The sequence below is a fragment of the Musca autumnalis genome, unplaced genomic scaffold, assembly GCF_047663935.1.
Source record: "Musca autumnalis isolate F117 unplaced genomic scaffold, ASM4766393v1 scaffold_3, whole genome shotgun sequence".
NCBI classification, from domain to species: domain Eukaryota; kingdom Metazoa; phylum Arthropoda; class Insecta; order Diptera; family Muscidae; genus Musca; species Musca autumnalis.
Genome location: NW_027411866.1, coordinates 250,960,579 through 250,974,952, shown reverse-complemented (window position 1 = coordinate 250,974,952; position 14,374 = coordinate 250,960,579). Strand labels below are relative to the sequence as shown.

At 37.3% G+C, this 14,374-nt stretch overlaps 1 protein-coding gene across 1 annotated transcript; it reads left to right on the top strand.

The window, feature by feature from the left end:
* Positions 1-3,612: 3,612 nt before the first annotated feature.
* On the top strand, positions 3,613-12,919 carry LOC141399323 (uncharacterized). The gene is made up of 3 exons (XM_073977829.1): positions 3,613-4,003; positions 11,162-11,376; positions 11,442-12,919. The coding sequence occupies exons 1-3, from the start codon at positions 3,613-3,615 to the stop codon at positions 12,825-12,827; spliced, it is 1,992 nt and encodes a 663-aa protein (XP_073833930.1). The 3' UTR covers positions 12,828-12,919.
* Positions 12,920-14,374: the final 1,455 nt, after the last annotated feature.

The window sequence follows — 14,374 nt, the reverse complement described above, 5'->3', positions numbered from 1 at the left end:
GAGTCCAATCCTAGCTATTTATAACCCAAATAGGGAAACAGAACTGCACTGCGATGCTAGTGCAATAGGATTTGGATCAATATTGTTGCAAAAACAGAATGATGGCGTGTTCCACCCTGTAGCATACTTCTCAAAGAGAACAACGGACGCAGAGACAAGATATCATAGCTTCGAACTGGAAACGCTAGCGATAATTTATTCCCTGAGAAGATTTAGGGCGTATTTAGAAGGGATTAAATTTAAAATAATGACGGACTGCAACTCGTTGGCTATGACTTTGGGAAAGCGAAACATCAATAGCCGCATTGCACGGTGGGCTCTTGAACTAGAGAATTATAATTACACAATTGTGCATAGGCCGGGGGAAAAAATGGCTCACGTCGACGCCCTGTCTAGAATCGAACAGGAAAATAAGGACAAAGTAATAGCAACAATTGAGATAGAGGATATAGATTTCCAATTGTGTGCGGCCCAGGCTAGGGATAAGGAAATAAGTGAGCTAAAGTCGAAACTCGAGAAGGAACTGTGAATGGGTATGATATGGTAAATGGTGTTGTGTATAGGAAGATTAATGGCGATTTGCGTCTCTTCGTACCCAAAAGCATGGAAATGGAGGTGATACGGGAAATGCATGGAAAGTTAGGCCATTTAGGGGTTGACAAATGTTACTTGAAATTAAAAGATCACTATTGGTTCCCGGAAATGAAACAAAAAATAGAGGAACAGAAAAAGAATTGTATTAAGTGTATCATGTATTCAGCCCCCCACAAGCCGAATGCGAGGGCCTTACACAGTATACCAAAGGAACCCAGACCTTTTCACACTGTTCACTTGGATCATTTGGGCCCATTACCGTCATTGCAGTCGAAGAGAAAGCACATTCTAGTTATAATCGATGCTTTCACAAAATTTGTTCGACTTTATCCGGTTTTAACGACGAGCACCAAGGAAGTAAAGGCAGCACTTCTTAAATATTTTGACTATTACAGCAGGCCGGTTAGGTGTATAACAGACAGAGGGAGTTGTTTCACATCAAAAGAGTTCGCTGACTTTTTAGAAGAGAAGAATATAGATCATGTGAAAGTAGCAGTACATTCGCCCCAGGCAAATGGACAGGTTGAGCGGGTAAATAGGACTTTGGTAGGAATGCTAGCAAAACTCAGCGAACCTGTAGCACACGCCGATTGGGTGAAGCAACTCAGCAAAATAGAGTTTGCACTTAACAACACTGTAAATTGATCTATTGGTGATACCCCTAGTAGAGTCTTGTTTGGAGTTAACCAGAGAGGAGAGATAGTAGATAAACTGTCAGAATACTTAGAGGAGAACTTTTTGGACCCGGGGGAGGGTATCGAAAAGATTAGAGACAAAGCGGCAGCCGCGATTGCGAGGTCCCAAGAATATAATGAGAGGAGGTGTGAGGAGAAAGGGCTTACCGTGAGTTCGTTTAAGGAAGGTGATTTCGTGGTAATCAAAAATGTGGACACCACCGTGGGGGTTAACAAGAAATTAATTCCAAAATTTAAAGGGCCATACACCGTGGGTAAGGTGTTACCAAACGACAGGTATGTCGTCGGTGACATAGAGAATTGCCAAATCACTCAGATCCCTTATGAGGGAGTGATAGAAGCATGTAACATGCGTTTATGGAAGATGAATGATCCGGATAACGGGACTCAGGGTTGCTCCGACCCTTAGTGTATAAAGTAGTAGTCGATTGTACATAGTTCTAGGTTAAGTAGAATAAGTATCTAGTACATTAGTTTAAGTACACTATTCCATTTCAAATTTACCCCGTGTGACCGGGGCGGTCACAACCGTCAGGTTGCCCGAGCTGTAGTAAGATAACTAAGAACACACCTATTATAAGTAAAACACATATCGATAATTATTAGAATGATATCGAGTAATCGTATATTTGGTATGTAATCGATAACCACATTGTTAGACGATAAGAGTTAAATCAATAAATGGCGTCATTCGTTAGTCTGATTGCCGAACTGAGTAGACGTGTACACTACCAAGGTTCCAAAAATAATACGCAAACGTTCAAAGAAGAAATCGATAAATATACAATTGTTGGGAAGAAGAAGAAGAAGGATGTTAGTGAAACGCCTAAGGCTTCAATACACGATACTAGTATACTTCAGGTACAATTAATACCTGCAACTGCAACCCGAGTACCCACATCACCAAAATCGTCATCACCCTCTACTTCTTCTACTTCCTCCTCCTGCTCAGCTGGTAACAAGAAACCCGCACTTAAAGCAAATGTGTTCTTCTTTGACACAGCGGTGTCGAAGTTTTTCGGCAATTTACACACATACGACCCGAATGCATAGAAAGAGCGCACGAAAAAGAGATAATGTTTTGATTTGTTTTTGTTTTGTAGCGTGCGTGCATAAAAACACACTAACACACAGTCATAAGTTGCCAATAGTTTGAATACATTCACATTTTGGGCTGTTCTCTTTTTGGTCACGTCTGACTTAAAGTACTCAACAATGACTGTCAAATGTTTGAAAATAATACCACAATTTGTGTTCTCTGCAATTGCAAGCCCTGCGATTTGACTAGTCACTTTATACGTAAACATAAAACCGAGTCGTATATATCCCGTTTGTCATGGTCTCAGCTGGATGATTTACTTTTAAATACACCATTTGCCACAGAAATTCAACCCCCGCCTGGCTCCTCAATACCTCACTACTCCATCATATGCCAATTTTGTAATGTAGAATTGAATGAACCATTTTCCAAATTGTACGATCATTACTCTTCACATACCGGGGAATATGCCTATCAATGTGTCAAATGTAAGCTAAGTCGACCCTACCGGCGTTCTATTAAATTGCATCAAGAGAATACGAAATTATGTCGTAATTCAAGGCTACAAGTTATGTGTCGTTATGAACCCGATACCAGAGTTATTTATCTGCATTACTGTATTATTTGTAATTTTGTCCAGCTGAACGAGGCCAACATACTCAAACATCTGAGGGAACATCATGGTCCCCGTCAAGTCATAAGTGAAAATATACAAGAATGCATTTTGGCAGCAATATGTGATGCTCCTGACACCAATAATGGCGGCAGCGACTATGCTATTGAGAGTTGCGATTCCCCAATACCTGCTCTACCATTACCACAAAGTGAGGTAATACCCAAAATGGAGACGAAACTCGAATTAATGGATGATAATATACCAGTGTAATGAACCATGTATGGATGAGGAAGAGGCGAATTATGATGCCTCAACATGCAGCCTTGATCAACAATTGAAGAGAAAGCAAGCAGCACCCACCATCATTACCAGTACAACAGCGGGAAAATAAAAACCATCCAACATGCCTACGACAAATGGATCTAAGATCCACACCAAATCGATGACTACCACACCAGTCCATTCTGTACTGGAATCATCATTACAGCAGCAGCCACCACCAACCATGACAACAATACATTTGGGTCCCGCTCAACCTGTCGCTAATCGTTTAAATCCTTTACTCATCAAACCAGATCCCGAAATATTGGACGATGAAGATAACAGATTAACACCACCACCAAGACAACAAACTACAACAAACTAGACATTCATATCGTACCTATCCAATGCATGTTAAATACTTCGGTCTGTATAAATGTCTTAGTGATGATTGCTATTTCACCACAGATTATCCGCAAGAATTTCAACAACATTTGCAAAATCACAGCCAAGAAACTCTTTGTTTAAAATGTCCTTATTGTTGTTTTTCCCTGAGACAATTATCGATTGAATCATTGATAGATCATACTCAGCAAGAACACAGTCACATGGTATATCAATGTTCGGAATGTTGTTATCGCAGTCTGGATGCCTCCAATGTTTTGATACATCAAAAAGAACAGCATTCGAATGCAAATAATTTGAATGTATATAAATGCGTCGGCGTGGAACTTACACTCAATGAAGCTTCTCTCAAAGACGAATTGAAATCAATTTCACCGAAAATACCCTGCCCATGTAAGTAATGAATAAAAAATAAATATTTAGAGATATAACTTTATATATTACACTTCTGTGCTAACCAGCCTTAAAAGCCTGAAAAGTGCGCTGCGAACCTAGCTCTTCCATTATATATGTACATATCTATAATGTTTAACAAGTCACTTACCTTTGGTTATTTTCCAGAAAAATTAAAATAATCTTATATTATACCTCTTTTTAAATCAGGACATAGAAACGACGTGTGTAATTATGTATAGAGGTATTGCTAAACTATATAGCATTCCAAAATTGCTTTAAAAAAATAGTCACTGACTTGGTACCATTTCAGGTATCGTCTATATTACCAAAATTCCAACATAGATATCGAAAACGCCATTCCACTGTAATAAAACCATTGGAATTAAGAACTTTAGTACATGATGGATCATAAAATAAATATCAAACTTTTTGTAATTAATCCGATTTCAGTAAAGCTTTCGATAAAGTTATTGTAAAATTACTATTAGAAAAACTGAATAAAATTGGGTTTAGGGCAATGGTGAACAAGAAGAGATCATTTATATGGAGAATCGTACGAAAACGTAAAGGGGGGTGCTCATCTTGTTCATCTATGGTTAAGGGCATCATTGCTGCAGTGGCTAACATCATATTTAACTGGCAGAGTACAAAGGATTAAGTTTGAATCAGCTATTTCCAATAAAATCTCCATACCTTCTGGTGTTTCTCAGGGAAGCCAGCTTGGCCCAGTGTTATTTACCTTAATCATTAATGATTTACCGAACCTGATATGTTATTCTAAACTTTTAATGTATCCAGATGATGTTTAGCTATTTTACTCAATAAGCAATCCAATAGATCAACTCAAATTGCAATCAGACCTAGATATTTTTATCAATGGTGGAAAAGTAACTTAACTTAAAAAAGCTCTAATTCTTCTTACTATACGATGTATTCATGCCCAGTAAACAGCAGTGTAATCACTAGTCCAAGTGCCGCTGCACTACATCTTTTTCTATAAGAGAGCGCCCGGCTAGGAAACAATCCATTTTGCTTCCAATACAAGCAGGTAGAATGCAATCCATTTTGTGTCAACAGCACGTCTTTTCATGTATTAAGCGAGACATTTTTGGGATATGTTAATAAACGTTGAAACGCTGAAATTCTCAAGAAATTTACGCCAACATTACGGTGAGCAGTTTTGCCACCGCCGAAAATTTTGATGTTCTGGTCAGGGATTGAACTGCAGCAGGTGGTTTTCTATTTGGAGCAATATTAAAGATGTTACAGTCGAAATCGCTTATAACGTCGTCGTTTATAACGTCATATCGCTTATAACGACGAAATCCAAAAGTCCCGAATTTCTGTCCCTTTATATTCCACACATATAAATATCGCTTATAACGTCGTCGCTTATAACGTCATATCGGTTGTAACGTCTTTTTTTGTGAAATATTTGAATTTTGCTATCGGTTATAACGTCGAACCATACGAAGAAGAAAAATTTCTCTCAATATTTTGTTGTATGTATATTTTTTTAATCTCAAACAACAACAAAATACCAAAAATATGCGCAACATGTTCGAAGAAGGGGTTGGACAACTGAATTGCTACTCACGTTGAGGCGCTCTCAAGTCAATAAAGCTTGAATTTTTGCCATCCAATATCACATTTGCTTTCACCCATGGACCAAGGTGTATTAAAATCACATTGCTGGAGTCGGAAAATATCCACTATCCTGACAAGAATAGCAAAGCATCAACGTACGAAATTAAATGTGTTGGATGCCGTGTTATTGTTAGATTAAGCGTGGATAAATACAACGTCGCCTGTCATTGCTAATTGTTTTCATCATGCGCGATTGTCATTGGTCCTTTAAACGATTCTGAAGACACTTTTCTTCATTCTAATCTCTCCCAGCACGTAGAAGATATTTATGAATAAGTTGCCATTGGTGACAATGTTTTCAATGACAACATAATATTGGAAGACGAAGACTTTTATAACAAAGAAATTGAGGATACAACAGAGCCAGAATTTCAATTACAGTCAGTGTCAGAGGCGTGTCTAGCTGTATCTTATGTTGGAATTCAAAAGCCCAAACTAAAATAATAGACTATTTTAAAGATAACCAGATAAAATCGTTATTTTTTTATTATTTGTTATTTAAGTCATTCATACGTATATAAATAGAAGAAAAAGTAATAAAAGTATTTTTACCCAAATATGAATTCACCTCTTTTATAAGTATCGTTTACGACTATCGCGTATAGCGTCCGATTTTGGTCGGTCCCTTGACCGACGTTATAAGCGATTTCGACTGTATTTGTATTTACTAGAATATAGTTTCTATATACAGTGACTGTCACTGAAAATGATGCAGCATGAAAAAAATGTAATCGTTGATTTTGTGTATTAAAAGCAAATGATGCAGCATGAAAAAAATGTAATCGTTGATTTTGTGTATTAAAAGCAGCAATATGTTATTACTACAGTAATTTCTGGTTACCTGCATTATTCATAGCTGCATTTTGGCGTTACCTGACCAAAAATCTGTTTATAGGCAACTATTCTCTAGATTCCGTTCAATATAATATGTTTTAGTGCACATTCAATAGCTGCATTTTCCGCATAGCTGCATCAAAATTCTAGTGATTTTACTTCAATTTGGTTGTAAAATTTACATATATCTGCACAAGGAAATATTTTAAATTTTTTGCGAACTCAAAACAAGGATGAAATTCAACCACTCTGGTTTTGTACTGATAAGAAGTGTGCAAAACAAATACATTACAAGAAAAGATAATTAATTGTAAAAAAATTGTAACGTTTTCTCTCTCGAACTTGAAATGTCTCTCACTTTGTTATTTCAACATTGCTTATGCACATCATGTGCACATAAGTAATATTGAAGATATCGGCCTTGTTGGGCAGGTAAGCGAATTAAAGCTTCCTGCATTTTGGGGATTGCTGCACAAGAAGTCGTGCAATTTTTGATTGTGCAGGTAAGCGAAAAATACGTATAACTAAATGTTTATTAAAGAATGAACATGCTTGTGCAAGAAAAGACTTAAGACTAATGATTACAGTTTATTTCAAATACTGACAGATAAGTAGTGTAGCCATATATTGCATAAGTCAACATTAAACAGCAAGGCTGCCAGTCTAATACATAACATTTCTTCCCTCACGTACTGCTTATTCTAGTGAAAATCTAATTCTACGTTTGCGCACTCTGGTAGATCTCCGTACTGGATGTTGACTGTCTTGACTCATGTGGCTCTGGTTCCGCACTCATTATGTTTTGTTCCTCATTCTCTTCTCCCTCAAGGTTAAATCCATGGAAGCTTGATTGTGGCGTAGTCCGGATTAGGGATGACGTTGTCCGGACTACCTTGCCATGGAATAAAATACCTTCTTGGTGTTCGAACGTCATTCGGACTGCATGTATTTGAAGTATTAAATTTGTGTTGAATTGGTGCCTCAATTCTATTCTGTTGCGTGACAGTAGAATTCGTCATGACAAATTTTAGCTAACCCTTCGATATCCTTATCGATGCCCGGCCAATACACAAATGATCTTGCAAGGCCCTTCATTTTGACGATACCCAAATGGCCGGAATGTAAGTCCTGAAGAATCTTCGAACGAAGTTGTAAAGGTATCACCACCCTATGCTCAAAAACTAGACAATTGCCCGCAATATTCATCTTTTCGTGTTTCCGAAGCCACTAGTGAATTAGGAATGAATCAAAGTCGTCGTACTACTCTCATACCTTGTTCACTGCATTCGTTTTAACAGCTCTCGAACAATAATCCGCGTTAGCATTGGCTTTTGCTCTCTTGAACATAACATTGAAATTAAAATTTCCCAAGATATCAGCATAGTTAGCCATACGGCTGATACACAAAACAGGTAGCGACTTATTTGGATCCAGTATTTGCGAAAGTGGTTTGTGATCCGTAATTAGTGTGAAATGACGAGCATATAAGTAGAGGAACAATTTCTGGACAGCCCAGACGATTCCAAGGGCCTCCTTGTCCATTTGCGGGTACCTGCGCTCCGTCATCGTTAAATTACGACTACCATAAGCTAGGTCATGCTCGACATCTGGCATACGATGCGACAACACTGCACCGACTCCCGTACTGCTAGCATCCGTAGCTAGTAATTGTGGTAATGCTGGATTGTAAGGAATCAATACTTCTGGCGAATTCAATGCATTCTTAATGTCGTTGTACGCTACTTCGCACTCTTTCATCCCTTGAAACGGAGCTTTCTTTAGCATGTCGTGAAGTGGTCTGCTGCGTGTAGAAAGATTTGGTATGAATGAACCATAGTACGTGGCTTTCCCAAGAAACAATTGTAAGTCCTCTTGACATGAAGGTTTTGGTGCATTACTTATTGCTTCGACATGTTTATCGGATTTATGTATTCCACTACCATCAATCTTGTGGCCAAGAAATTCAATTGTCGTTGCACCAAACACACATTTCGATCTTTTTAACTTTAAGCCTTTTTCCTTCAGTCGCGCTAATGTCATCTTCAATGCAATCAGCAATTTATCGAAACTCTCGGCATAAATTGAAATGTCATCAAAAAAATTACATACGTTTGGAATATTTAGCAAGACAGACTTCATGGTCCGCTGCCATATTGCCGGAATGTTTGCGGCACTGTAAACGGCACGGGTGGGACGTATTAACACATGGGTTGGTGTGTTTAATGCAGCGTCGCCCAAGAATTTCCATCAATGTTTTAGTATGTGTGTATGTATGAGTAAAGAAAACAACAACCACATGATATTTATTGTTTGTTTTCATTCACTTACACTGTAAGTGAGACAGAGAGAAGCAAATGCAAAAACAACTCAGTGGGCGCCCTAACTATACTGTCTTTGCAAATAAGCACGTCCCTGGTTTAATGTAAACGCATGTGCTAGATCCTCATAGATCTGAAGGTGCGAATATGCTGCGGTTATAGCCAGGCGACAAAAATGTTTTGCTCCACTCATTTTATTAAAAATATGCTCCGATTTTGGAATCGGATGTTCATCCACAATGATACGAGGGTTGACAGTCGGCTTAAAATTACCAGTTATTCGAATTCGACCATCCTTTTTAGCAACGACATGTGTGGTTGACTCCCACTCTGAGAATTCGGCCCTCTCATAAAACCCTGATTTAATTTTTCTGTCAATTTCAGCTCTCTTTCTCTTGGCTTAACAAATACCGTTATAGCATCCTTTTTTAAATGTAATTTATTGGTGGAAAATCCTACTTACCAGCTGTATCACTGAATATGTTTTCAAACTCGTTTAGTAGTTTTTTTAATTGGTCCGCTTCATTAGGCGATAAACAAGGAGAATCCATCTTGGTTGCACCCACTGTACCTGGTGTTGAAAACATTTGTACAAAATCAATCTCTCTAACGAAGTGTTGAATCCATTCCAAATAACGAGTCGAAATTTCCAACCACTATGTATAAATTCATTTTGCGTGTAGTTGTGCCCACTTTTACTTCCACTACCACTGGAATGTAATCCTTGCCTCCGGAATACGACTCAGCTTGAATGCCCACTCGCAGCGAGTAAAATAGTCTTCAACGGATGATTCATCACTTGATTTGTATGGCGAAACCGCAAGCGGCGTGGTTGCTGCTCTTCCTGCTGCATTCTGTTGTGAAATATTTGCAAATATTTCGGAAATGGTCTTCAAGTCCTCTGCACCCAGTGGCATGTTGAACGATCCCACTTCTGACACCACTTTTATGTATTAAAACAGCAATATGTTAATACTATAACTAAATGTTTATTAAAGAATGAACATGCATGTGTTAAATAGACTTAAGACTAATGATTACAGTTTATTTCAAATACTGACAGATAAGTAGTGTTGCCATATATTGCTTATGTCAACATTAAAGAGCAAGGCTGCCAGACTAATATATAACAGTTGATAACTTCGAAACGAGTTGAGATTTTTTAACCATTCAAAATATAGGGGGTTATCATGAATGAAATTTCTTCGTGAGTTTTGTTTTTCCGCCGTTGCAACTTAAGGGAGAAAGTGAAAAAATTCACGGGGAATTGCAGTTCATGATAAACCCCCATAATTTTGGCTGAAAAGTTGTCTTTAAAATGGCAATTTGGCTAGAAATTTCTAGTTTTTGAAGTTATTTTCCAAAAAAATACTATGAAAAATCATTAACGGTTTTGTCTAGAGTACGCACAAACAATTTAACGTTATGTGGAAAGTCCTGTATCAGTCAGGCTTGCCCCATATTAGACTAGTATTTAATGGTATTGCCCTGATAGATGGAAAAATAGGATACAGAACAAAAGTTTTTGTACATTTCTTTGAAAATAGTTTTTCGAAACATTATTAACAATGTCGAGATCATGTTTGCTTTTAGGGCAAAACCTATAACTCTGCGTGTGCGTTTAAAACACAAAATACATGTATTTCAATTTGAAATACATGTATTTTGTTTTTGTATTTTTGAAAGCACACGCAACAGGCAGAGTTATAGGTTTTGCCCTTTTAAAAACAAAAATTTCAGCACCATGGTTGCCCTTCAAGCCCAAACAAAAAATCTCAACTCGTTGCGAAGTTATTAACGATTACATTTTATATTTCATGTTGCATCATTTTCAGTGACATACACTGTATAATGCGACTTTTTTAAGGCTCGATATGTTCTCCAAAGTGTCCGATTTGTCTGGGATTGTCCCATATATGTATGTATGATCTCATTTTCCTTTTCCCGATAATAATACCAATTCCTAATATTACACTGTTGGGTGCCACCGTGGTGCAATGGTATGAACACCCGTCTTGCACATTGAAGGTCGTGGGTTCGATTCCCGGGCCAGGCAACATCAAACATTTCAACGGTGGAAAAATACCCCTCAGTAATGTTGACGACATTTCCTGAGTATTTCAGCCATATAAAACTCCTCTACAAGTGGTGTCTTTAGACACGCCGTTCGGACTCGGCAATAAACAGTAGGTCCCGTATCATTGAGTTAATATAAATCGGGGTGCACTCATTGATATGAGAGAAGTCTAACTTGTCCCGCATGGGATGTTCGTGGAATAATTATTATATATATAATATTACACTGTTTTTGTGTACCTGCAAATATTTACTTGTTTCTATTATTTTTTTCTTTTAGATTGCTCCGGTCGTCAATCTTTCTATAATACCAATCTGTTAAAGCAACACATACAAAATTATCATAGATTTCAACATAATGAGAAATATTATTCATGTATTTACTGTGGACATGTGGGCAAGGGAGAGGAAATGCTTAAGAAACACTTGGTCCTCTGGCATCCCAATGAATTTCCCTTTATTTGTAATCATAATACCAATGACATATCTAAGGATGTAAGTTTGGACTATGTTGAAGAAATTCTTTATAAACTAACATTTCACCCACTTCTTTCTAACAGGATTGTGTGGAGCACTTGCAATTGTTGCATGTTGCCACATCTTCGATTACAACGATCATTGCTGCTGATTTAATGACAGATGTTAAACCAAATGTTGAGGAGCTTTTAAAATGCCAAGAAGGGAATGTTAAAAATCGCCTAAGGGAATTAACAAAAAAATCTGGTATAAGTCTGGATTGCTTGTATCGTTGTCCGGAACAATCATGTACGATTTATACTACATCATACGATTTATGGCTACATCACATGAGAACTAAACACCGCTGTTCAGAATGCCAATGTCCCCATTGTCCAAGTGGGGAGAAAGTCTTTGCGCTGGAAGAATTTAAAACACATTTTGATGGGCATCGTCGTCATATATATTTATGTTATCACTGTCCTCAAACATTTGCCAGCTGTGAGGATGCTGTGACCCATGCTTTGGCTACAGATCATGTGCAAGCATTTGGTCAAATGCGTATGGAGCAAATTATTATTGATTCAAGTTTTTCTTATTTTATACAAATTGGCTCAGATATGTTTAACGATCGTGCAGAATTTATACCGAATCTTTTGAATATTTTGAATGAGCGTTTACGTGATCAAGCAACTAAAGATGATAGCTTAAGAAATAGTTGGCCGATACCAACGGAGAATAAACCAAAGTGGCTAGAAGATTTCCCAACTGACATTTGCCGAAAATTGGAAAAGAAGTGCTTCAATGACCGCTGCGAATTTCGTGCTACCGAGACGGCCGAGCTTTTCAAACATGTTCGGGAAAATCACAAAATATCCGGTTCAACATTCAGTTGTCGTCAATGTGATTTTAACATTATCAATTGTCAGCACTGGGATGATATCCTGGCCCATATACAACAACATTCCGATAGTTCATTCTTTATATGTGGAGCCTGTTCGGCTTACTTTTACAATCGTACAAAGATGGCATTTCACATACGTGAAAAGCATGATGGTCGTGATGTACCACTTATAAATTTGGTCAAAATCAAAAGGCAAACATATTTCCGTTTGGCATTTGTCTTTGCCACCAAATGTCTATCGTTTAGTACGATGTGTAATTGTTTCTGCTGTGAAGAGAAGGATATGAATGGTCATGTCTATATTTTACATTTGGAACGTTATCACAAATTCGTACTGCAATATTTTTGTGAATGGTGTAATTTACCCATTGAATCCGTGCAAAAAGTGCAGGAACATTTTAGCAATGTCCACACTATAAATAGTTTGAAAATACGCTGTGAACTGTCTTCAAAATATGACCTGAAAATAATATCGCTGAGAAATTTTCGAGTACAAATTGAAACAAATGGAAAACCTAAGGATAATATGGAAAGTAATGATGATTGTATAATAATTAGCGATGATGATGATGACGTAACAGATTAGAACAATTTGGAAAGTGTCAATAATATACAGCGACTGTCACTGAAAATGATGCAACCTGAAATAAAAAATGTAAACGCTGATTACTTGGAAAAGAGTTGAGATTTTTTAACAAATCAAAAAACAATTTTGTATGCGGAAAAGTTGTCTTTAAGATGACGTAAATAAATATTCCATTAACAGTACCGTTATACTAAAATTTTGCCGGAAAACATAAAATAGGCATTTTTGAAGTGAGCATTAAAAATGACGTTATAGATTGGTCTTCATTTTGTACTTCTGACAAAAATTTATGCTGTTCCACTAATATGTTCTTTTTTGGACAAAAATGAGATTCAATCCAATTATTTCCTCGTTCGTAAGGCTTGTAATAATTTTTGGTGCTGCTAAAGATGTTAATAGCATAGACTAATGAAAACATAGACGACAGAATGCTCTCACCGAGTATGTTCGAATTGAGTGTGCTGAAAACGCAACTCCAAATAAAATGCCAAAAAATACAAGTTAATAAATATTTTGTTCTGGCAAAAGGCAACTTGGGGTTAGTTTTTGATGGGAACAATATCCTCAGACAAAAATATCCATAAAAATATTGCAATTTTCCGCAAAAATCGTCTTCGAACTTTTTTGAGTTTTCATGTTTGAGTAGCTTGATGGCGCAAAATTGAGTATTCATTCGTCTATGTTTTCATTAAGGTAAGGTCACATTAGGCAAATATTTGCTCCAGCGACCGGCAATGTGCGCTTACTGAGAGCAAGTGAACATAAATTTCAACGCATTATTTACGCTCACTTGCTCTCAGTAAGTGCACACTGCCGGCCGCTGGAGCAAATATTTGGCTAATGTGACCTTACCTTAAGTCTATGAGTCTATGCCATTAGTCTATGCTTTTGTGTATCAGGCCGAGCATTTCGGTCCAACAGTGTTTTACTTGTTATTTCGTACGGCTTGTCGGTCGCATAAATTTTTGTTTCGAAGGCGTTTACATGAACTTCTTCTTCTTTATTTGCGGATCCGTTTTTCGGATATTAAGCGACCATACAATGTTATAGTATTACATTTGAATATGTTTTAATATTTTATATTATGAAATTATTGAGAGCTCTCGGTTTTTAGCAGCATGTAACAGATTTGTTTCACATTTGTATTCTGTCCACTCTTGGATGTTACTTAGCCAGTATATCTCTCTTCTGCCTCTTGGTCGTTGTCCTTCTATGGTACATTTAATAATACATTGCATAAACTTGTATTTATCATTCCTCATCAAGTGTCCAAGGTATGCGGTTTTTCTTGATTTGACAGTGTGAAAGAGTTGTCTGTCGAGATGTATTCGTCTTAGAATTTCTTGGTTTGAAGTGTGCGATGTATAGGGCACCTTTAAGTCCAGTACACATTGTCAGTTTTGAATGATAGCTTTGTTGTTGCTTGCTAGTGTGGCCGTTCATTTTTGTCATTCATCATGCAAACACAAAATGTTTTGTGGTTGCTGGACGGTTTGACAGTTATCGATAATTGCGAAATATCGACATTCAAAACTGACAATGTGTAC